Source organism: Misgurnus anguillicaudatus, chromosome 8 (genome assembly GCF_027580225.2).
Source record: "Misgurnus anguillicaudatus chromosome 8, ASM2758022v2, whole genome shotgun sequence".
Classification (NCBI taxonomy): Eukaryota; Metazoa; Chordata; class Actinopteri; order Cypriniformes; family Cobitidae; genus Misgurnus; species Misgurnus anguillicaudatus.
Genome location: NC_073344.2, coordinates 33451039 through 33475336, shown reverse-complemented (window position 1 = coordinate 33475336; position 24298 = coordinate 33451039). Strand labels below are relative to the sequence as shown.

The 24298-nt window shown below is 37.0% G+C and overlaps 1 protein-coding gene across 1 annotated transcript; it reads right to left on the bottom strand.

Annotated features, from left to right (window-relative positions):
- b3galt1a (UDP-Gal:betaGlcNAc beta 1,3-galactosyltransferase, polypeptide 1a) lies at positions 1–23716 on the bottom strand. Its single transcript, XM_073870741.1, has 2 exons — positions 21615–23716; positions 1–2287 (listed from the first exon to the last, which is right to left on the bottom strand). The coding sequence occupies exon 2, from the start codon at positions 1829–1831 to the stop codon at positions 842–844; it is 990 nt and encodes a 329-aa protein (XP_073726842.1). The 5' UTR covers positions 1832–2287; positions 21615–23716; the 3' UTR covers positions 1–841.
- Between the last annotated feature and the right edge of the window lie 582 nt (positions 23717–24298).

The window sequence follows — 24298 nt, the reverse complement described above, 5'->3', positions numbered from 1 at the left end:
CCAATTTCTGTAAATAGTTCCTCGTGTCTGTTGCACGACTTTCTTTTCGTGTCATTTTATGTATTGATTTCTCATTGTTTTTTCCTATTTTGTTACCATTGTCGCTTGGGGTTGGGGTTAGAATCACTTTCTGTTACATTTCAGACATCCTAACCCAAACTCTAACCCCAACTCCAGGCGAGAATAGTTTTAAAAACGGAAGAAAAACATGTAGAAACCAATACTTTAAGTACATCCTAACCCAGTGGTTCACAAACTTTTTCAGCGTGCGTCCCCCCTTGTGTACAGAGCATTCCTTCGAGGCCCCCCAAAGAAAATTTGTGACAAAAAACTGTTCTAAAACTCAACATTTTAATTAAAAAAAACCATTAAATTATACAAAAAAGTAGTGCTTTTGGTTAGTAGCCTTTTTTTTAGGTTTAATAACACAGAATTCATGATAAATTAATGTATTTCATAAAATGTCATAAAACTGGGGCCCCCCTGGCACCATCTCGCGGCCCCCAGTTTGAAAACCACTGTCCTAACCCAAACCCCAAATCTAACCCCAAGCGACAATGATTTAAAAATAGGAAAAAAATGAGAAAACAATACATCAAATGACACGAAAAAGTCGTGCCACGGACACGAAAATTTTTTAGAAATTTGTGAATTCGAAAAAGACATTCGTGCTCAAGGCACGAAAAAAGCTGAATTTCGTACCATGAACACAAATAGGTGGATTAATAAACATTTTCGTGACTATATCACAAATTGCGCTTTTCCCACCTGTGTTAAAGTGATACAGTCAGGTTAATTAAATGATTTTCACGTCATTTCGGAATAAATGATTTTCTGTTTGTTAACATTTGAGATGTTTCTTGTTGGCCATATCGTTCCATATTCTGAGGATCTCCTCTGGTGAGATCTGATGTACAGTCAACACCTTTCGGTAGCGGCATAGACTGTAAGTCATCTTCCAGTGATTAAATCCATTGTTCTGGAAGGGCTGAATGCCTAGTTTACGCAGGCACAGTCCCACGTACACATCTTCAAGATGAAGGAGTCTCGTATGAAGCGAGGTCTTGTAGATCAACTCCGCCACATCTCCCGAGAACACATATCCGGTGCCAGAACAAAAGAGCGGATACCTGCTGTCAGGGTAGAGATCTCTAGGCATGAACCACTTGCTGCGGACATCACGTATGGGTCCGCCGTTTATCACGCGGCCTGTGAAAAAGCGTCGCCTTGGCTTGCCGTTGGGTCTGAGAAGATTAAACACCAAATTGTCCATGTTCACGAATATATCGCTGTCGGTTTTCATGATGTACTGAGCGTTGGGGCAGAATGACGACACCCAGCGCATTCCCATGAGAGTTTTTAGGGTCAGATTGTGGTAGGAATCCACAAAGTCCTCCACCAGGATGTCATGAAAGATCTGACTCTCTTGTTCCACCATCTGGTTGAGGACAGGCTCCGTGCTGAACCCGAGGAGGAACAGAGTCAAAATGCGGACGTCGCCGAACGTGTTCTCGTCTCCCCACGTCTCCCGAATCGCCTGGCGGGCGTCAAACTCTTTGTGGTTGGTGCTGACGAGGAGGATGAGGAAGGGTGCAGCGCCCTCGCATTTTTTGGGCTCGTTAATAAGGAAATTGAAATCGTGCGGATTGAGGGAACGCGTGCGGATGTTGCTGAACGTCTCGTTCTTCGAGCGCCTCGGGAGCACTTTGCGCGCGGTGAAAGTCATCTGACCCACATAGGTGGTCGAAGGCCGGGAACCGCTGAGATACCACAGAGCGCTGGCCCAGCAGACCACAGTCAGCATGTAAAAGCACGACACCTTCGATGGCATCTCGTCACCTGTCAATCACATGTTCGGCCCGAGGGCCAATCACGTGCAGTTATTCGGAAAACATTGCTTAGATGAACACAAACCAGCCATGTTTTGATGTCAAGGCTGGTTTTAGAAGCATCACTCTTACATTTGTTGTTTAATCAATCAATGAAATTATCAACACTATTTGCTCTCTTTACAGTGACTCATATTTTCCCAGATGCATTTAAAAGCTTTTAAGTAAATTTTGCTGAGGTGTTCAGCATCTGCTTTCCTTCGATTGACCTTCTGGCTCTCTGGGTCATCACTGCAGTGCATCTGTCATTAATAAAGCATGGATACAGAGATGTTCTCAATCCAGATACTGCAGGATGTCTCTTTCTAGGTCAAGGAAACCCAAGACACTGAAGTCCTCTTCTCTTGTGATCGATGTACATTTTCTTCTCTGACGTTTAGGCTCCTTTTGGATCTAAACTGTAAAAAAAAGAAGATTTTAATCTTGTATCTAACTATAACATGTAGCAAATACATTTACATATGCTAAAGCCACATCACATGACCATCTTTATTTGGCACCTTGCATTTCTTTGATTTGTCCAGTTGCATCTTAAAGATAAGATTGAAATTTGAACAAATATACACTAAATAAACTGTATACTTGTATAAATTAATTGATATTAGACTTAATTTGTAAAAATAAATTCATTAAATGTGACCCCACAGTATCAATCATTGATTTCAATCTTTGACATGACTTTACACTGCAAAAAATGATTTTCAAGAAAAAAAATCTTAGTATTTTTGTAAGGTTTTCAGTAAAAATATCCAAAAATTCCCAAATCAAGATGCCATCTCCCGATGAGCAAAACGACCCAAGAAAGTAAGTCTAGTTTTTAGACGAAATTGGCAGATTTTTTTGCTTGTTTTATGCACAAAATCACTTAAATTTGATTTTTTTTTGGTCTAAAAACTAGACTTATTTTCTTGGGTCGTTTTGCTCATCAAGAAAAAGCATCTTAATTTAAGAATTGTTAGATATTTTTACTGAAAACAAGACAAAAATACTAAGAATTTTTTTTCTTGAAAATTATTTTTTGCAGTGTACGCAGTCATGTCTTGTATTCAGTACAAATTTCTAAAAATTCTAAAATTAAAATTTTAGTTTGTAGACAAAAAGCATAAAATTTAAGTGGAATAAGCAAAAAATAAAATAAAATCTGCCAATGGGGTAAGAAAAAAAAATCTTAAACTTTTTTCCTAAACACTTACAGAAAAATTCAAGAAAAATTAGCTTGCCCCAATGGCAGATTTTTTGCTTGCACAAATTCACTAAAATTGTATTTTTTTTCCTAAGAACTATAATTGTTTATTTTTTTAGGTCATTTTGCTCATCAAGAAAATACAACTTGCTTTAAGAATTTTTAAATATTTGTACTAAAAACAAGACAAAAATACCAACGCTATCTCATGTCAATTCGTTCGTACATATTTTACGAGGTGGCTAATTCGTATTAATTTGTACTACCACATTTGTAAATTTTTTTAACGATTTGCCTTGACCCCTGTGATGTTGGTGTTAGGGGCATGGTTTTGTTATTGTTTTTTTATGATAATCTTATGTTTTGCACGATTAACTTCGTACTAATTCATACGAATTAGCCAGCTCATAAAATATTTCGAATATATTTTACGAAAAACTAGTGATGCACCGATGTATCGGCCGATTTTTGATGAATTTGAAACCATCGGCATATCGGCAATAGCACGAGAAAAGCCGATAGCGATTATTTATTAATTAACTGCATAAAGAAATCCATTATATGTAAAAAAAAAAATGAGTTAATGTTGTTAATAAAATAAATGCTAAATAGCTAAAACCACCTTTGAAGGTTGTCATGCTGTCTTATTATATTTGTTTTAGCTTAATTTAGTCAGAAGTTTTTCCCCGATCCCTGTTTTTTACCATTATAAAGCTTGGAAAAGCAAGGACATTTGCTTGAGTAAATCATGGGGTACAATCTAAATTCTACTGGGTTATTTTTACCCCAATGCTGGGTAAATGTTGGACAACACATGTTGGGTTAAAGGGATAGTTCACCCAAAAATGAAAAAAAAAGCCATTAATGACTCACCCTCATGTCGTTCCAAACTCGTAAGACCTCCGTTCATCTTCGGAAAACACAGTTTAAGTTGTTTTAGATTAAGTTCGAGAGCTTTTTGAACCTTCATTGAAAATCTGTGTACGGTGTACTGTCCATGTCCAGAAAGGTAATAAAAACATAATCAAAGTAGTCCATGTGACATCAGTGGGTCAGTTAGAATGTGCTGAAGCATCAAATATACATTTTGGTCAAAAATAACAAAAATTACGACTTTATTCAGCATTGTCTTCTCTTCCGCATCTGTTGTGAAGCGCATGAGCGAGACTGCAATGACGCGGATGACGTACGACGCGGCTGACGTGTTATCTAGTGCGCCCCAGCTGTGTATTTTTGTGTGCCCGGGCTTCGTTTACAGTCTAAGGGAAACGCACGCTGTAAGTTTGGAAAAAAAAACTTCGCAAACATGTCTGAGGATAACACGTCATCCGCGTCAATGCAGTCATGTGACTTTAGTCTCACGCATGCACTTCACAACAGACGCGGAAGAGAAGACAATGCTGAATGAAGTCGTAATTTTTGGACCAAAATGTATTTTCGATGCTTCAACACATTCTAACTGACCCTCTGATGTCACATGGGCTACTTTAATGATGTTTTTATTACCTTTCAGGACCTGGACAGTATACTATAAGTAGATTTTCAATGAAGCTTCAACAAGCTCTCGGACTAAATATAAAACATCTTGAAGATGAACGGAGGTCTTACGAGTTTGAAACGACATGAGGGTGAGTCATTAATGACATTATTTTCATTTTTGGGTGAACTATCCCTTTAATGCAGGGGTGGGAAACCCTGGGTCCTGGAGGTCCACTGTCCTGCAGAGTTTAGTTTTGTACTTGAATAACAAATGACATGCTTACAAATGGACAGTAAATGGTGTAAATAAATAGTAGTACAGGTGGAACTTTAAATTACAGGTACGGCTGGAGAAAGATCCATCTGTTTCTATGACTAAATAGCACTTCAGCATAATTTTAGCAAAAGAAGACACAAAACAGACAACATCAGCAGCAATAGTCTGGGAAAGACTCCAGCAGAAGAGCCAGAGGTGATTTCCAAAACCCGCAGCTTTCTAAAAAAAAATCTCTTGGGAGAGAAAAGTGACTCATGCCTTTTTCTGACCTGTTTGCATTACTTTTCTGTACCTCTATTAACCTTGCTTTGATCCAAAAGTGAATTATGTGAACTGCTGTGTTTTCTGTAGTCCATACTGTACATAAAGCTTTTTAAGTTGATAAGTAACAATATTGGTCAGGCTGGTGCTGATAACAAATTCACTGCAAAAAAATAATAAATAAAATAAAATACTTTCTTACTTAGTATTTTTGTCTTGTTTTCAGTACAAATATCTAAAAATTCTTAAATTAAGATGTATTTTCTTGATGAGCAAAATTACTTAGAAAAATAAGACAAAAAATACACCAAAATCTGCCAATGGAATAAGAAAAATTTTCTTTAAGTGTTTATGAAAAAAGTAAACTTTTCTTATTTCTTATTCCATTGGCAGATATATATATATATTTATATTTTTTGCTTGTTTTAAGCACTAATTTACTTAGTTTATATTTTTGTCTAAAGACTAGACGTATTTTCCTAGGTCATTTTGCTCATTGAGAAAATAATCTTAATATAATCTTAATTTTAGAATTTTTTGATATATTTACTGAAAAAAAGAGAAAAATACTAGCCTAAGTAAGAAAGATTTTTTTGGCAGTTTTATATTAGGACCACAACAATTAAAAGTGTGTTTGAAAAAAATAACTTTAATGAACACCGCAAGCTGCCAAAGACTCCACAAGTTTGTAGAAAACCTGATGATCCATCCCAGAATAGCAATAGATGGTTCAATCGTACTCTATGTCTGCAACACTAAAGGGCCGTTCACATTATAACGATACGATATAACGACAAAAGCGGAGTTCACACCATAACTAACTAATCACTTTCTGAGTGAATTTCCCCCCACCTGATGAACGATAAACCATTGACAGCCAATCAAATCTATTTGAACTTCAAGTGCATGCACACTTGAAATGACAGTAGAAAAGCTCAATGCAGAGGTCTATAATGTAAAATTACCTCAGGTGTCCAGCGCTGATGCAGTTGCTGTGAAATTCACTACGTAATGCTTTTTTCCTACCACACTGACTATGACAAAAGGTAAGATATTAAAGCAACACTGTGTAGTTTCCATGTAAAAATGACTTACAGCTCATCAGACACTCTTCTGCATGCAGGGGGAGGGGCGGGGGCGGTGTGCTCTACCCTCCACCACCACTTTCAGAGTGTACTTGTAGCAGCTAGGAGGCTGCTCAGGTTGCAGCAACAGTACAATTTGTCTAGTTAAAAGTTGTTCTATCACTGAAATAATTTTAGAGACATTATTTAAAGGTCAAAAAACTACATAGTGTTGCTTTAACTTAGATTACACAAACTAGATTCACTGTTTAGACTTTGACGAAATACAGCGTGTTGAGGACAGCTGCTGATTAATGTTACCCGTTGTGTAAATGCAACAAGAACAGCATATTCACATATTCCGAAACAATTGCAAAAAATTTTATTACAAGAAATGTCCAATAAAAGTTAATGTCATTAAAGGCAAGTACTTGCGCGAGTTGAAAAATTTGAACTTTGGCGGAAAAACATGTCGCGTTAACCAATCAGGAGTTTGCTCTAGTAGTGACGTGAAGCCCCTCCCATGACGCGAATTTCCGTGTGAAAGTCTCGATGACTAGAATTTTACGTGCGGCTTTCATGCGCGAATGAAGTGAGTAAACTCAAAATGTTCAAGCTAACTAGACGCAGTTGATGGGAATTTGACGCCTCAAACGCACTGGTGTGAACCCACAGTTATAATGTGGATGCTAATATAGTTATCGTTATAGTTAACGTTATATTTCAATTCAATTTTATTTATAAAACGCTTTTCACAATTCACTGTAAAAAAATTCAGTAGAAATTACAATGTTATTGCAGCTGGGTTGCCGGTTATTTACCGTAGATTTAAATTTATGTTCTTTACTGGCAAGAGTTTGTTCAAAGTTAAACACATTTTAAATATTAACAAGTCTTTATCTTTACAGAATAAAACTATACAATAACAGCCTCATGCAAAGCACTCTGTGAACCAGAAATCATCATCAACCTTTTTCTGTTTTTTTGCTTCAGATTTTGTTTCCCAAAATGTCCCGCTTGATGCTGTTCTTTTAGTCCTACCCTGTAAAGACAAAGACTTAAATGTTCATTTAACCTTGAACAAAATGTTGCCAGTAAATAACATAAATTTAAATCTACGGTAAGTTACCGGCAACTCAGCTGCAATTTCTATGGATTTTTTTACAGTGTTGTTAATTTTTTCAAATTAGCTTTACATTAATAGAAGCAGGGGAAAACACGGAAAAATCAAAATACAGCGGCTATGATATTTATCGTTATAATGTGAACGGCCCTGTAGATTGTTCAGAAGAGAGCATATTGTGAGTTTTAATGGGTACAATCTGACCTTTCGACAACAAAAGTTATAGTCAATGTCACAAATTTGCTTACGTTTTATTAGTTACCTACAAATCATACAGTAAAACAATAAAAATAAATGATTAAAAAGTCAAGGGAAGAGAGATGTCAGAACACAATGAAAAAGCATGACGAGTTTTTATCCTAAAAGAGATTTTGTTCTTCTTGATTTCATTTTCTACACAGCCTCTCTTGCTCTTTCTTTAATAAGGTCAGATACGTGCAAATACTGCAAATGTCACAGTAGCCTACACAAGCTAAAGAAACCTTTGCACTGATACACGTTAAACTAAAGCCTGTGGTGATTTAGCAAACATGCACTTTTTCCTGGACTTCACTTATTTTAGTCAGTCATCATTCATTGTTTTCAAGGCACGTGATCAAGTGTATTTTTCCTTGAAAATACAAAAGGAAATGTTCAGCCTTAATTCCTATTCAGTTTTATTGTGTGAAACAAATAAAGAGAAAGAATATTTTCACTAGTAGTTTAAAGTAGAATGTTAAACAGGTAACCTTCACATTTTACAGCTTTCACATTGATGCTCCAGTTCTTGTTTAGTAATTATGTTTTTCGAGAGGTGGTACCATTTTGGAATTCAGAGTACAGGATTTATCTTCTGTTGCCGTGGGATACTCAGCTGTTGCCGTGGGGCATCCAGTTGAGAACAGTTCTAGAGCACAGTGATAGTGATTTACCCTTAAAGGGACAGTACACCATAAAAATACTATCATTTATTAATTCAATCATAAATCCTACTCATTTATTCACTGTTGTGAATATAAGGTTTTATTTATTTCAGTTTTCAATAGACAAATCAATAAGACACAAGTGTGTCAGAATGTTTGGGAAATACAACAGGGGTTTTACATGAGAATGAGTAAATAGCAATAGAAGTATTGATTTGTTGTGTTTGTGTGTGTGTGTGTGTGGGGGGGGGGGTGATTAAAAAATTCCCACAATGCCTAGCACCTCCAGAAATGTTTGCATATACTGTACTGTAAGTGACCCAGCACGTGAAAATCTTACCTTGATATCTTTACTATTAACCTTAAATACATTACATTTACAAATAAATTACATTTCACAGACAGGGTAAATGTGTCTGTTCATATTTTAATCTGATCATTTTATTTTAATTCCTTTCATTGTATTTTTCAGTGGCGGCCGGTGACTTCCTTTTTTCGAGGGGGCTCAATGCAAGGTTTGTCATAACATGTATGTAGCCCATCGTGTGGTGTTCCTTATTTCAAAATATGTGTTCTGCGCATCGAGAGATCCCATGTGAACCATCACGTGTTTTGTCAAAATAAAAGCCTGCTGCAGACGCGTCTTAAGGGTTTATGACATAGACTGTAAAAAAAGATGGACTACGCGTCGTCGCCTCCCTCCATTGTAATGAATTGAAGCCAAAAATGTCCGACCATGGTCGCCGCCATGTTACGTAAAAACGTCAGTTTGGAGCCAATGCATGCGCAGAAGGAATCGTCTGTGGAACCAGAGGCGGAGCAGCAGTATCAAACTTCCGCCCAAATGCTTGCGCGCCCAATTCAACCACACCAATCATAACGACACGCCCCGTTTCCATAGCATCAAATTACTAGCTAAAATGAAACTTATCACAAAAAAGAACAATTGAACATATATCAGTGTGATAACAACTACCTGAAAGGACCAAAACCATCTTTCGGAAACTTTTATTGGAAGTGTAATAAATATTTTTTAAAGGTTGTGGTTTAAAAGAGCATTTTTTTTCTTGTCAAAAATGACAATCGTTTTGCTAAATAAGACCCTAATGCCTCGTTTGGGATCATTTATAGACCTTTGAAACTCTGTTGAAAAAAAACTGTTAAATGTTGGGCTCTATTAAAGTCCATTAAAATGAGAAAAATCCTTCAATGTTTTCCTCAAAAAACATAATTTTTTCTCGACTGAACAAAGAAAGACATCAACATTTTGGATTACATGGTGGTGAGAAATTTATCTGGATTTTTCTTTTAAGAAAACGGAATATTCCTTTAATGATAACGATCTTTATAATGCAACTGAATTCCAAATAAATGACATTAGTCCATGTATAGTAGTAATATTTTTATTCTTTTTAATATTTGTATTAACATTTTTCATCAAAACTAAATATAGATTTTAAATGCATTACAACACAGAACTGAAAAAAATTTATATAACACATAACTCTGGACAGGAACGTTGGCAATGGTGTACTGCTGACAGTTGATCTGAAAAAAGGAAAATAAGGAGTTGTAAATTATTGTTACTTTATCTGCTTATTAACTGTTTGAATTGTACAGATTTTTAGCTGTCCAGCAGGGAATTGCTAATTGTTTTTAGAGAATCATGTCTTTGTGAGACATAATTCTCTGTGTCTACCCAAATTAATTTTTTAAAAATAAATCACTATTCTCATCGACATTAATATCACTCAAGTTTTACATTTGGCAGATGCTTTATCTAAAGCGACTTACAGTGCATTACATAAATTTTGTCAAAGTATGTTTCAAACCTTTTCTGCTGGTAATGCAAAACTATCAGAAAATGACTCAAAAACAAACTGCAATTTTAAAGTTCAAACTTAGATGGTGATAGAGAAGCAAAACCTATGGACTGCAGCTTTAACCTATAATATTTGATTTGTGATGATCCTTGCGATGAATCTTGACACAAACACAGGTCTTACTTTATTATATATATACCATATACAACACATCCTCTTTAAAATCACATCACATCTCTCCTGCACTGAGTGAACCATCATTGCAATCTATAGAGAAACAATTAAAACTACATATAGCCTAAACATGCTTGGGGTGGAAACCGGTGGCGTCAAACGCGAAAACACTTAAAGCCACATTCAGACCACCAGCGACTACCAATAGCAGAGATCATAATCTTTTCATTTTTCGTAAACACATTTTACAGTCACTGTTATGCGTTACACGCAATTTCCTGTCAAAAAAGCGTTGTGTAGTACACAGTGTTTCCATAAACAAATCATCTTACCTTAAGATTGAGAGCTACGGTTAAAAGTAGTCCAACTCTGTGAGACCGCTGACGTAGCAACCATGCTGCAAAGACCTAATTTAGCCTTAACTGGCTGTTAAGTTTGGCTCTGTGGATGAATATTATTTAAAGGCAGATGCACAATTAATGCTGCGTCCGAAAACTTTAAATTGCTGCATCCTGAGGCAGCTTTCCAAGGCAGGAAGGCATCAAGGCATGTCTGAATTCAACGTTAGGTTTACTTGCTGTCTCCTGAGATACCTATGCGTGGGCGTACAATAAAGAATGTTAAAGTCAAGCCTGGTCGAGTTCGAAAAAATAAAACGGCGGCCAAGGAAGCGACTGGAGCACAAATTTAGTGTAAATAAAGGTAGATGTTCACTTTTTACACCTTTTAATTGCATTTCTAGCGAGAAATTAGTATTGTGGTTTTCAAATATGTGAGTAGTTATCACAAAGGCGCTCTCTGTTTATATTTCAAACACGCTGCCTTTGAAGTGTGTCCGAAAGTCTTTCTCTGAGCTGCCTTCATGCCTCCGAAGTAATTTCCTCATGAGGCAGCGAGGCAACGAGTCACTGCCTTGAGTTTTCGGAGAAACATTCGTTAGGTTAGGAGAAACATTCCCCACCAGCCTTTTTTGTTTTTTAACTCTTTCCCCGCCACTGACGAGATAACTCGTCAATTTAGAGAAAACGCTTTCCTGCCAATGACGAGGCTTTCCGCAATACCGCTATTATCCACCAGGTGGCGCACTTCCGCAACTTATACAACCCGGAAGCAGCGCCTCACGTGAAAGAGAAAGAACTCCGTGTACGTTTTAAAGATCGCTCTGCATCTGATCTCTATCAAAAGTCCTTCACAAAATGGAATTATCTCAGCTTTTTGCTCAAAATTAGGTGTTTTTGAAGAAACTACCCATATTTGAGAGGTGATAAAAAGAGAACAAATAAAGGTAGGATGAAACTTTTTTTAAATTAAAATAAAAATTAAATCAAATTAGAATAATATTAACAGACCCGACAGGATCTCCTCACATTTAAACCTGATTAACTTTTATTTTGAAAAACTCAGAGATGTGAAACTTCAGAATGTGTAAGGTCACTAAATAACCTGTAGATTGATCAGTACTTTAACACATGAAACGAAAAACACAACGTGTTATTAGAAAAAAATGTCCGCTTTAGGAATTTACTTATCATGTTTGAAAACACCTTTCTGGATCTACAGGCGGAAAACGGTGAGTAAATAACACGATATTTGTCATGTCTGTCAAGTGTTTGTGTGCTTAAGATGCTGTCGTAGTTTGGAATGCAAATGTTATCAGGGCTCGGAGAAAATCGCTTTGTTACTTTCGTCCCGCGTTACTTTTGCCCTGGTTCTCCGCTACCGTAAAAACTCCTCAGGAAAGCATCATTGGCAGGAAAATGTTTTCTCTTAATTGAAGAGATAACTCATCAATGGCGGGGAAAGAGTTAAAAATAGGCTGAATACTACATGGCCATCATACATTTTCCCTCAAAGAAATCTTTAACTACTGGTACCACTACTTTCACTCCCACTATAGTACCAATACCACAGATGTCCAAAAATACAGTATGTTACCGAATTACAAGAAACGTCATAAAATACTAATAATGCAGTAATAAACTGTAATGAAAGATTATGTGCATTTTGTGGTAAGTAATTGTAGAAGTTACAGTCAGGACAGCTAGGACCACATGATATAATCTTCTCAGTGCATCTTGTTTTTTTACCCCTAAGAATATTGCCATACTAAATATGATAACTGAACATTTATGTTTCATTTGTATTCATTGCAGAAACTTTATTTTGCTGCCAAATGCAATTGGACAAGCAGCTGTTACCAGAATAGTGCTTGATAGAGAAATGCTTCAGACTGTGAAATGCATAATATCATTTTATACAGATTGAGTCACTACAAGCTACATTGTATAAAAGGAACTTCCAGTGATCATTACTAATTACATTTACTAACTGTATAGATTGTTACAATTTTATGATATATAATAACCTATGAAGAGCTCAGATACAAGACCCTATAAGTGCATCTGACGTTTTCTTGTAAATGAGCATTTTTATCAGACTTTTTATCAGCATGTTATCAGTATTTCTCAATGGCCTGTGGGTGGGATTAAGTGGATTTGAAGTGAAAGTATTTTTGAGCATTATGGTAAATATCATAAAAATACTAAATCTATCTTATTAATGGCTGATGGTACTGACAAAGTTTGATCAAAGGTTTCTAAATCTGTTCTCTCTCTCTTTCTTTCTGTCTGACTGACTCAGTCTGTTCAGAATAAAATTAAATAATGTCTGCAGCTCTAAAACATTTTTCTCACACTATAAAAATTCTGGGTTATTTTCAACTCAGTGCTGGGTCTAAAAGGGACGAACCCAACCAATTGGATTTTTTTTTCATTTAAAGTGACACTTCACCGATTTGCATTAAGCTTTGTATCGTTATAAACCCAGTAATGTTTTTGAATGGTCGTGCATCATTCCCTCAGTTTCCCCTGAGACGGGAGAAATACAGATTTTAGTGTTGCACTTCCTTCTTTCAATGATGTAAAAATTGTCATTTTGCGTCATTGAAAGAAGGAACTGCTATATCTTGTCGAGGGTGAAAGACAACAGACACTCATTCCTAATTTTTTCAAGGTGGGACCCACTCACGCTACAGACCTAATACAGATCAGTTGGTGGAACTTACGAAAATATACGAACACAGATGAAAAAAACAATCAGCCGCCATGTTTATGCTAAGCGACGTTGGTCCTGTCCCAAATGGCACACTCCGGACTTGTGGTCCTCCTCAGAGTCCACACTTAGTCCAGACTTTAGGGACCCTTAATGCGAGTCCACGTGGGTGCAACGGAGTCGTATTTTGGGACAGACTCGAGCGTCACACCAGAAATAGGTAGAGAAGTTGCCCGTCAGTGTGAACTCCTCCCTTCCGTCGTCTGATTGCTCTTTCGCAAGGACTTATGGGTTGGTAAAGTGCGCGAAGCCTGCTGCAGTGCGGGCTTCGCTGAAGACCGCATCAAGGGGGAAAAGGAGGCGCTGATGAGCACACTTCAAAGCGTAAAAATGACAGATGGGACACCCTACGGACTCGTAGACTAGCGAGCACGCGCAATTTAAGGCCACGAGACCAAAAGTCCACATGAAGTGCGCCATTTGGGACAGGGCCGTAGTGGAGCGAGCCAGACTTCATGTTACAATAATAGCAGAAGGTAATCGATATGATATGGAAGAGGGTGATTTCACAAGCGTGTTGCTCTAATCCGCTGTTCGTGGCACCTTTATGAGCCACAATACAACAAAGAGCTGAGGCAGATGGAGGAACAGAAGCCCGAGGAGTAGGCCGGAGCATGGGCTTCAGCTGCGTAGAGGAGTCCGGGGAAGACGCCGCAACCCTCGGCCTCTGCTGCGTAGAGAAGGCCGGACTGGCTCGAGCTTGGACGGACTAGTAGTGCCTGTACTCTCGCTGTTTGCTTTCTGTATAACATTTCCGCATCAGATCAGGATATGAACGTTGGTTTGGTGAATGTTCCCGGGCAAGAAGAGGTACTTTACGCGCGTTTATTTCACATGTGTTTCAGCTTACGAGCACAAGCGCTGAGCCAGCGTGTCTGTGGAGTATACATATTGTGCGTTGGACGCGTTTGTGTGCATGATGCGGCATTTTCTTCTTTGGGAATATACGTGTTTGGCTCTCAAAAATATATCAGAAACTGAATGAAGCTTGCTCCAAGCTTCGACAGCGGTGTTCTGGATACATATTTTACAATCCTAAACTGGAAGCGACAGCCAAAGCCTGCAGGGATAAACGGACTTCTGACTATAAAGTGAGTGTTTCTGTTTTCTTTATTATACTAAAGTGGCATTTATGTACACAATAGCATATCTAAGCGATGTTCCGATTAATGGTAGTGGCTTGCAGAGCTGCGCATTGTGGGAGTTGTAGTTTTCCATACAAATGTGCCCTAAAAGTCACATTCTGTTTTCTCGGTCAAATAGGTTACATTTCGACTACAAAGATGACCCACTTTCAATAAAGATGAATGTTTCTAGTGATGAAATTTCCCTTTAACCCAGCAGCTGGGTTCATCCCTTTTTGACCCAACGCTGGGTTGAAAAAAGAAAATCACCAGCAATTTTTAGAGTGCAGTTCAATGGCTGCATATTTGTATATTAGTATATTTGTCAACGTAAGACTTTCTCTGATTTACTGATCAATAAAAGATGGCTGGCACTGCTGCTCTCAATAATGGTAACTCCTCAGCCTGTGTGTGTTTGTGATACAGGAATATACAGCAGGAATACACACAATATATAGAGCTTAACAAATGTATTAGACCTGACTATTTATTCTCAAAGACCATTCAGCATCAAGAAGTGCTTTATTGTGGATTCTTTTTTTTCTTTTCAGAGAGTTTCAACATTTTGAAAGCAGTGCTGCAGTGAGGATGTCAAATTTAAGTGCAACCATATTATTTAGGCATAAGAAATAATAAAGTGCTTTACTGTTTTTCTGTCTCTGTTGTGCAGTCAAACAGTAAATTAAACAATTAATGGATAAGATTTAGGACAACAATTATATTGTAGCATTAGAAATACTACTGTGACTAAAACGCTTACTAACCATTAAACAAACATAAATAATGATGTTGGGTATCATCAATACTGTTAGTTTAGGACAGCTATGGCACAAAGCTTACATTGGGTGCTGCTGGTCTAAGTTGTTACATCAGAAAGGAACACACTGGTATTTAAGTCAAACAGTAAAACTCCATGTTCACATTTACACTTCAACGCTAAAGACAAATGTGGGCAGTTGAAGACACTGCAACAAATCCCTCAGGGGCGACAAATGTTTCATGGTCAAATGCTCTTTAATCAAAGCTATAATGAATGTTTATGTATTCACGAGAGTCTAGTAACACATCAGAACCATTCTATCCTTTCAGAAATATGATGCTCTCCGCTATTTAAATATTTATGTGACTTTGAAATGCTTAAACAAGAAAATGTGATTGGTATGCAAGTGGGAGATGTATTCTCGCTCAGCACAGAGGGAAGCTGCTCTATTTAATACAACAGAATTATATTACCAGTGCTGCAGTAAACTCATTCCAATAAGAAGTGGACTGTATACCTATCATTTCAAAATATCATTGAAACATACAGTACCATCAGTTTAATTGACCCCAGTCTTAAAAATCACTGTGCTGTAAATGTGCATATATAAGATATTGAACAGTAATACAAACAAATGCATTAAAATCAGGACCTGAGGATGAGTACTGTTGTAACATAATCAAAACCTGTTTTGTTCAAGTTTAAGCAAGGAAACGTTAAGACATGCTCGCAAAAACCTTATGACAGATACAAAGCTAAAAAGAATGCCTACCTTTAAAGTATCCTTAAAGGAATATTCCATTTTCTTAAAAGAAAAATCCAGATAATTTACTCACCACCATGTCATCCAAAATGTTGATGTCTTTCTTTGTTCAGTCGAGAAGAAATTATGTTTTTTGAGGAAAACATTGCAGGATTTTTCTCATTTTAATGGACTTTAATAGACACCAACAATTAACACTTAACTCAACACGTAACCGTTTTTTCAAAGGAGTTTCAAAGGACTATAAACAATCCCAAACGATGCATAAGGGTCTATCTAGCAAAACGATTGTCATTTTTGACAAGAAAAATAACAAATATACACTTTTAAAGCACAACTTCTCGTCTAGATCCGGTCCAGCGCGACCTAACGTGAATGCGTAATGACGTAGGGAGGTCATGTGTTACATATATAAAACGCACATTTGCGGACCATTGTAAACAATAAACTGAAACAAAGACATTAATTAGTATCAGTTGACATACAACAACGTAGGAACGGTTCTCTTTTAACACACTTGTAAACACTGGGGCGGAGTTTCGCGTTCGTCTTCTGTGACCTCTTGACGTCATGACGTATTGCGTGGGGTCACGCTGGCGCATCACGACTGGATCTAGACGAGAAGTTGTGCTTTAAAAGTGTATATTTGTTATTTTTCTTGTCAAAAATGACAATCGTTTTGCTAGATAAGACCCTTATGCCTCGTTTGGGATTGTTAATAGTTCTTTGAAACTCCGTTAAAAAAAAAACTGTTACGTGTTGAGTTAAGTGTTAATTGTTGGTGTCTATTAAAGTCCATTAAAATGAGAAAAATCCTGCAATGTTTTCCTCAAAAAACATAATTTCTTCTCGACTGAACAAAGAAAGACATCAACATTTTGGATGACATGGTGGTGAGTAAATTATCTGAATTTTTCTTTTACGAAAATGGAATATTCCTTTAAAAGTTTACTTATCATGCAGTAGGGTGTACTTCTTAGCTCAGCAGAATTGTTTCCAGGTCAATCAAAAGCGTGCCAACTATTAAAAATTGTAAAAAAAAAAACCCTACAGTATAAACAGTATCAACATTATGAATAAAACACTCTCCAGAGAGTAACTGAGAGAGGCCAGGTCCTCCATTTGAACCGCAAACTGTAGAGTGCACAAGATTAATTTGTGTCTAAATTGCACACAAAAAAATCTTTTTGAACTTTAACTGTATTTCTTTTCAAAACAACCATAAAACTAAGATTTGAGAACTATAAATTTAAGAAAAATACTTTTAAAGCTCACGTAACACATGCTGTTTCTGCATTTCTGATGTTAATCTGGAGTACCTATAGAGTAGTATGACATCCTTTATATCCGAAGAGTCTTTAGTTTAATCAGATTTATAAAAGAAAGATTAGCTTTACCGAATCTTTCCGATAACGTATGAAAAAATTAAGAAGGAGGAGTTACTACCGCGGGTGGAGCGAGTACGAGTCATGCAAGACTATACAACACTGTTTAACTTATGATTCACTACATGTTCGTGTCATTTATATAACATGCATGCGCCTATTTCCAACATAAGACAGAAGTCTTACTTACCGCATGCAACTCATGACCCGGTTTGGGAAATCCAGCACATCACTATCTTCCAGAAACGCACAGATTTTGTACAAAACTCATCGATTTGAAAAGCGCTGTGTCCCTGATTGGTCAGCTAATCTGTACTCTGTAATTGGCCTGAATACCTCTGACGTCAGCCGAAAATGTGACGCTCCTTACCATGTTTGAAAGATTCAGGAGTTAACTTACAGGCTGGAGGAATTATGATAATGACCGTTGTGTCCACGTCAACAGGCCCAGGAAGTGGTGCCTACAATCAGAGGCGTCATGCCCATTCAAACTGAGGGGGCACTTGCCCCCTTGTTTTTTTTTAGAGCCAAATGGATTTTGCATGCAACCTCAAAATCAAAGAAGCGTCCATTAATCTGTTATTTGACTTTTAATCTGTTTAATATGCACAATATTATCAATTCTGTGCTGCATCCTTGTCACTTTTTGGAGATTTTGATAGTGTTTTGATCGCGTTACATTGCTTGATTCTGGCGGCAGGCGCGGCAGTCAGCGCAGTTGCAGACGTCATCAGCGTCTGAGCGCTTACGAGCTCTTTGCTGTTGCATTTTGCTATCTGAGGAATTAAAACTTATAAGAAACGCTCTCAACATTTCCAAACCCCAGTACGGTAATGTGCAGTTAACATCCTCTGTGTAGAACATTTCTGGTTTAAAATGTGACAGTCTCAACGTTATATTAGTAGATTTCTAGATTAATCCTGGTACAGCGCCAAAGTTCGCCAGAGTTCACGAGGGCGCGGAATCACACCATCGGGCACACGTGCGGTGACGCGATAACGTCTGGTCCGAACTTTATTTCAGGTTTCTGTTTCTTTAATGGAACGGTCTGACTAGTTGCTGTAACTGAACTCTTAAACAAATACCTTGTCGAAAATAACAAATGTTTTGGGTTCCTATGTAATCTACGTGTTGTTTATTTTGCTTGTTATATAAATAAACTACTTTAAAAGGACTTGTTATTTATTCTTCACAGAGTTACGTGATGACCACGAAAGCCGCGTGTTTATGTTGTTACTGCTGAAACCGTCTATAAATGCATTGAGGTAAAACGCATTCCTCTAATAATTTTATCAACTTTTTTTTTAAATCATTATTGAACATTAAAATCAATCACGTGGCTATAGCTTATGTCAGTTTCATGGTTTATGTACTTTATGGATTTTAAATTACATTAATTTTATAGGATAATTTCATGTGTTGTGCAAAATGCATTAATGACACAATTATTAATTATTAAAATAAATAAAACATGCCGTTTGAGATGTAAATATTATACCAATATGTCATTATTTCCATTGAACAGTATTTGATATGAAAGTTAGTCAACACTTTTATTTTGGAGGTTTTTGCATGAAAGCAGGGGTGTTCAGGATGTTAGAAAGTACCATGGAAAAGACTGAAAGCTCTATAATATTTCGTTTGATGTCTGTGTATGCACACATTTCTATAAGCTGTGCACACTGTGCCCCCTTAAAAAAAATTGGTGCATGACGCCCCTGCCTACAATCTGTGTGTTAGTTGCAGTGGTGGACAGTAACGAAGTAAATGTAATTCGTTACTGTACTTAAGTAGTTTTTTCGCGTATCTGTACTTTACTCAAGTACTTTTATTTTGGGAGACTTTTACTTTTACTTTACTACATTTTAAAGTCAAATACCTTACTTTTTACTCCACTACATTTAAAAAAATCGGTCGTTCCTTTTTATTTATCAGTGGATAAAAAACGTAACTGGGCAAACTAAAGCTGCACAAAAAAACTAAGATGCACACGTGATGCGTCAAACCACCAATCAGGGTACAGCATGCGCTTAGTTTCGAACTTGTTTTGGTTGCCGCGCTGTTTCACGTAAGCTACGCGAGTCACGCGAGTGCAGCAGCCAGCCAATGCATCGTTTGGAGAATGAAACTGCATTCAAAAACAACGGAGGAGATAACTGACCCGTCACAACAACAATGGCCTTTTTACGCGCGTTTTTTTAAGTCCTTGAATAAAAGAACGAGTCCTTCGTGTCTTCTCTGCCTGCCTTGAAACTGTGCTATTTCGTTTTAAAAGAATACTCTTTCAAATCTAAGGAAATGCGTAGAGGTAAGCCATTTTTATTCTGGTTATATTTTTAAATGAGCAATCTTAACAGTAGCTTGCAGAAAACTGTTAATTGTTTTGCTAAAATATATACGACGTTATCATGAATGAACTTTAAGCTATGCAGGCTGAAGCTATTTTTAGCTGTTTCACTTAAGTTCATTGTATTTGAAGCTCAGTACTCTGTTATTTTGAAATGACAATTAATCACTATCAACACTGTTGTAAAATATAAATGACATTTTGACTAGCCATGCAGTGTATGATGCTTAAACAGGCAAGTGGATTGGAGTGCTCCCTATTAACTGAGATTGTTATTAATATTTTCAAAAGTTTTGCTTCCAAAATATATAAATACGTTTAATTATGTATTACAATATACATATGACATGCTAAAGCACATGAAACGTTTCTGAAATTATATTCTGTAAGGCTTGTTTTATTTGTCAAAGAAAGGGAGACTGATAACGTTATGTATTTAATGTTTTGAAAACTATTGTGAACCTGTGCTTAAGTCAAGTTTTTATTACACTTAAACTGTTAAATTATTTAACAATTAAATCTTGAAATGAGACTTACTGCTCTCAAATCCTGTTATTTCATTTGATGCTAAAGGAAATTTTTTGTTTTTAAGGTTTTAGGCTTATGGTAATTTTAATTGACATCAGTGTCTGATTTATTAATGTCCTTCTATTAATTGATTGGTTAGCCAAGAGAGTTATTTCACATAATTTGAGTTTTGTGACAAAAATGATACGGCCATAATAAATCACAGTACTTTTGTACTTAAGTACATTTTGAGGCAGATACTTTTGTACTTTTACTCAAGTAAAAATTTTAAGCAAGTACTTCTACTTTTACTTGAGTAATATTTTACCCTGGGTATCTTTACTTTTACTCAAGTACACGATTTGTGTAATTCGTCCACCACTGGTTAGTTGTAGTCTAAGAAAAGAGATTCACGTTGGAGACTTTGGGGTATGTACCTTGTGTGTATTGTTAACATTTGCTAATACACACTTGCACACCAAATGAACCATAGGTGCCCTTTAATAGACTTATACTTGGATGTTTGTTATAAGCTTTTACCTGTGATATCAAATTCATAAATGTACAATTAAAATTTGTTTGATAAAATAGCATTTGACTTGTTTTACATAAGAACATAAAATAGTTCTTATTTTTAATTTTTTTTATAATTTTACCACAGTTTTAACAGCTATCCTAAACTGCTAATTTGTACGGAGAGTTGCCCCACCTGCAATTTTACAAGTTCGAGATACCAAAACAAATGTTTTATTTATTTTATAGTATTTTATACAATAAGGTGACAAATGTACCAAGTTACTTTTATAGTACATAATGCCCCTGACACAAAAATATGCATGCCATGTCTTTGACTCTAATGTTAACAAATACACCCTTATTGTAAAGTCTTCCATACGTTTAACATTAAAGAGCAGAACTAGAGTCAATGCAAAACTAGAAATAAAGAGTCCCAGTTTCATATATTGTGTTTAGATTTAGCTACGATTCTGTTAGATAAAGCCTGAATGGTTTATGCTGCATATATCAAAGCAATGACAAACCAAGTTTCGAGATCTGATGACTGACATATTCATATACGGTTACTATGCGCTTATGAATGACGACTCTGATTGTCTGGATCATGACGCCATTCGAGCTCTTCTTATATTATTATACCTCTGCCCGCTACTTTCTGCATTACCCACAAGAAACACTCGATCTTGTACGAGTCAGTTTCTCCACAAATATTTGCTACAACACATGATGGTTACTATGGCTGAGAGTGAGCGAGTTAGCTGGTGGTCTTCCTAAATCTGCTACTGGAAACGGGGGAAATGCTTCACGCATCACACATAACCTGACAATAACATCACATGACACAATTTAGCGCGTGTCTGAATGCAGCGTCTCGACACAGCTGATGAAATAAAACACATTCATGCATTTATGTATTGTAAACCTACCTTTATCTGTTACATTTTGTGTTTTGTTGAAATGCTGCGCGCTGGTCGAATGGAGGATGTGTTGAAGTGGATGTGAGCTCGTGCACTGCTGCTGCGGGTTACAGCGCGCTGTCCAATCAGTACCGCGCATCACAGACCCCACGCGGCAGCCGAGGCCAAAAAACTAAACTGTACTTTAGCTTTAACACCTTTCATTAAGAGTTCACTTGATTAAACGTTTAAATCAAGGATTTAAGATGCGCTATGGGCCAGTAGGGGTTTTTAAATATTACATTATGAAATAATGTTGGCTAATGTTGTTTAGTAACTTTTTTTTTACTACTACGGTATGGTACAATGAAATACTACAATAAGGTATTAGTTAATGCATTAGCTGAAATGAACTTACAATTATTCACGTTATTTTCAGCGTTTACTAATACATAAAAAATGTAACTGTAACATTAGATATTGCTAAATAAACTAACATTATCAATTGTAATGGCATTAACTAACAGTAACAAATTAATCAATGCTGAAAAAATATACTGTCAATTGTTAGTTGACATTAGCTGCATTTAACAAACATCTTATTGTACCTTTTTGTAAAGTGATGCCATTTTAATTCTACACTCACCTAAAGGATTATTAGGAACACCTGTTCAATTTCTCATTAATGCAATTATCTAATCAACCAATCACATGGCAGTTGCTTCAATGCATTTAGGAGTGTGGTCCTGCACTGCATTGCTGAAGTGACGTCACAATCGTGTTGTATTGTGGGATATGGAGCTGCATGAAGTGTACATATGAAGAAGACTCGCTCCCTCAGTCAAAATCGAGGGAGGGAGGGTCTGTCCATACTAACTTCCCTCGTCCACTTGACGAAGTGGAACGCACTACAAAATGGCGACAGGGATTCTCCCGAGGGGAAGTGTTTAGGATTAGTTTTGCGATTGTGTGTCTAAAACTGGAGTGGAACGCACCCCTGGTCAAGACAATCTCCTGAACTCCAAACTGAATGTCAAAATGGGAAAGAAAGGTGATTTAAGCAATTTTGAGCGTGAGATGGTTGTTGGTGCCAGACGGGTCGGAGTATTTCACAATCTGCTCAGGTACTGGGATTTTAACGCACAACCATTTCTATGGTTTACAAAAAATGGTGTGAAAAGGGAAAAACATCCAGTATGCAGCAGTCCTGTGGGCGAAAATACCTTGTTGATGCTAGAGGTCAGAGGAGAATGGACAGACTGATTCAAGTTGATAGAAGAGCAACTTTGACTGAAATAACCACTCGTTACAACCGAGGTATGCAGCAAAGCATTTGTGAAGCCACAACACGCACAACCTTGAGGCGGATGGGCTACAACAGCAAAAGACCTGACCGGGTACCACTCATCTCCACTACAAATAAGAAAGAGAGGCTACAATTTGCATAAGCTCATCAAAATTGGACAGTTGAAGACTGGAAAAATGTTGCCTGGTCTAAAGAGTCTCAATTTCTGTTGAGACATTCAGATGGTAGAGTCAGAATTTGGGGTAAACAGAATGAGAACATGGATCCATCATGCCTTGTTACTATCCCTTTAAAGCCCTTTACCAAGTACCAAGATTGATCAAATCTTTTACTGATGAAATATAAAAAATATGCTGTAAATTCAAGAAACATGATTTTTATTGATTGTCATTGCTTTTGCAGAATAACGGAAGCAATTAATCAAAATAATCAAAAGAGTCATAAATTCTATCAAACAAAAGCAGAAATCAAAACCACCTAAAATGCTCTATAAAGTAAAATATTATTTGCAAATTTGCATGAAACATCAGACACAAGCAAAGATACATGAATTCTGAGTCAAATGTTTACAGCAATTACCAAAAAGAATCACTATTATCATATTTCCCCAATTTGTCTTGCACACCAGGTGCATTAAATAAAACTTTGTAAAAGAACGTGATTAAAATGTGCTGGCTGTCACGAGCTGAGTATAAAATATAAGCATGCTAACATTCATTTCTCCATGAACAGAGCTTTGAGATTGTTTTGGTTTGTTTACAGAAGCGCATGATCATGTATAAATGGCTGTATGGCGGAGAAGTCTGAATTCAGGGTTCTTCATCAATCATCATCATAATAATATCGGTTCTGCTTAATTTGATCCTCTACAGACAAGAAGTCATTTTCATCTTGGCAGAGGCCGCTGGCTTCACCCAGCAGTCCGGCAGCTTTGGTGTCATGTTTATCGAGCGAATTCTTCCCCATTTCTGCCTCTGCGTGTTGGCCCGTCTCCTCCTTTGACTCTATTCCAAAATCCAGAAGGTCATCCAGCTGAGATGAATCAGATTCTTTCAATTTAGGCAACAAAGTAGAACTATCGTCAAATCCTGCAAATATGTCATCAAGAAAACGCGAGGCACTAAACTTCGGGTTGTTATCCGTCTCCATGCAAACAGATATTTTGGTGTTTGGATGTTCTGCCTCTGTGATGTCCTCTGAGGATTTGGCACATGGTGAAATGGAGCTGTCCTGTTGGAAAATTTCAGAAGCACTCATCACACTGCTTATGTTTTCATCTCTTAATAAATCCTGAGGAGTAAGTGCCCCTGAGGCGCAGAGGTCCAGCAGATCTCCAGTGGTCTTATTGTTCAATAATAGGATACTGTTATTATTGTTGTTTGCATTTCCATTGGCTGTCAGACCGTCT

Bases quoted from the DNA above. Each gene is read 5' to 3' on its own strand.
- b3galt1a (XM_073870741.1), bottom strand. From the start codon at position 1,831: ATGCCATCGAAGGTGTCGTGCTTTTACATGCTGACTGTGGTCTGCTGG.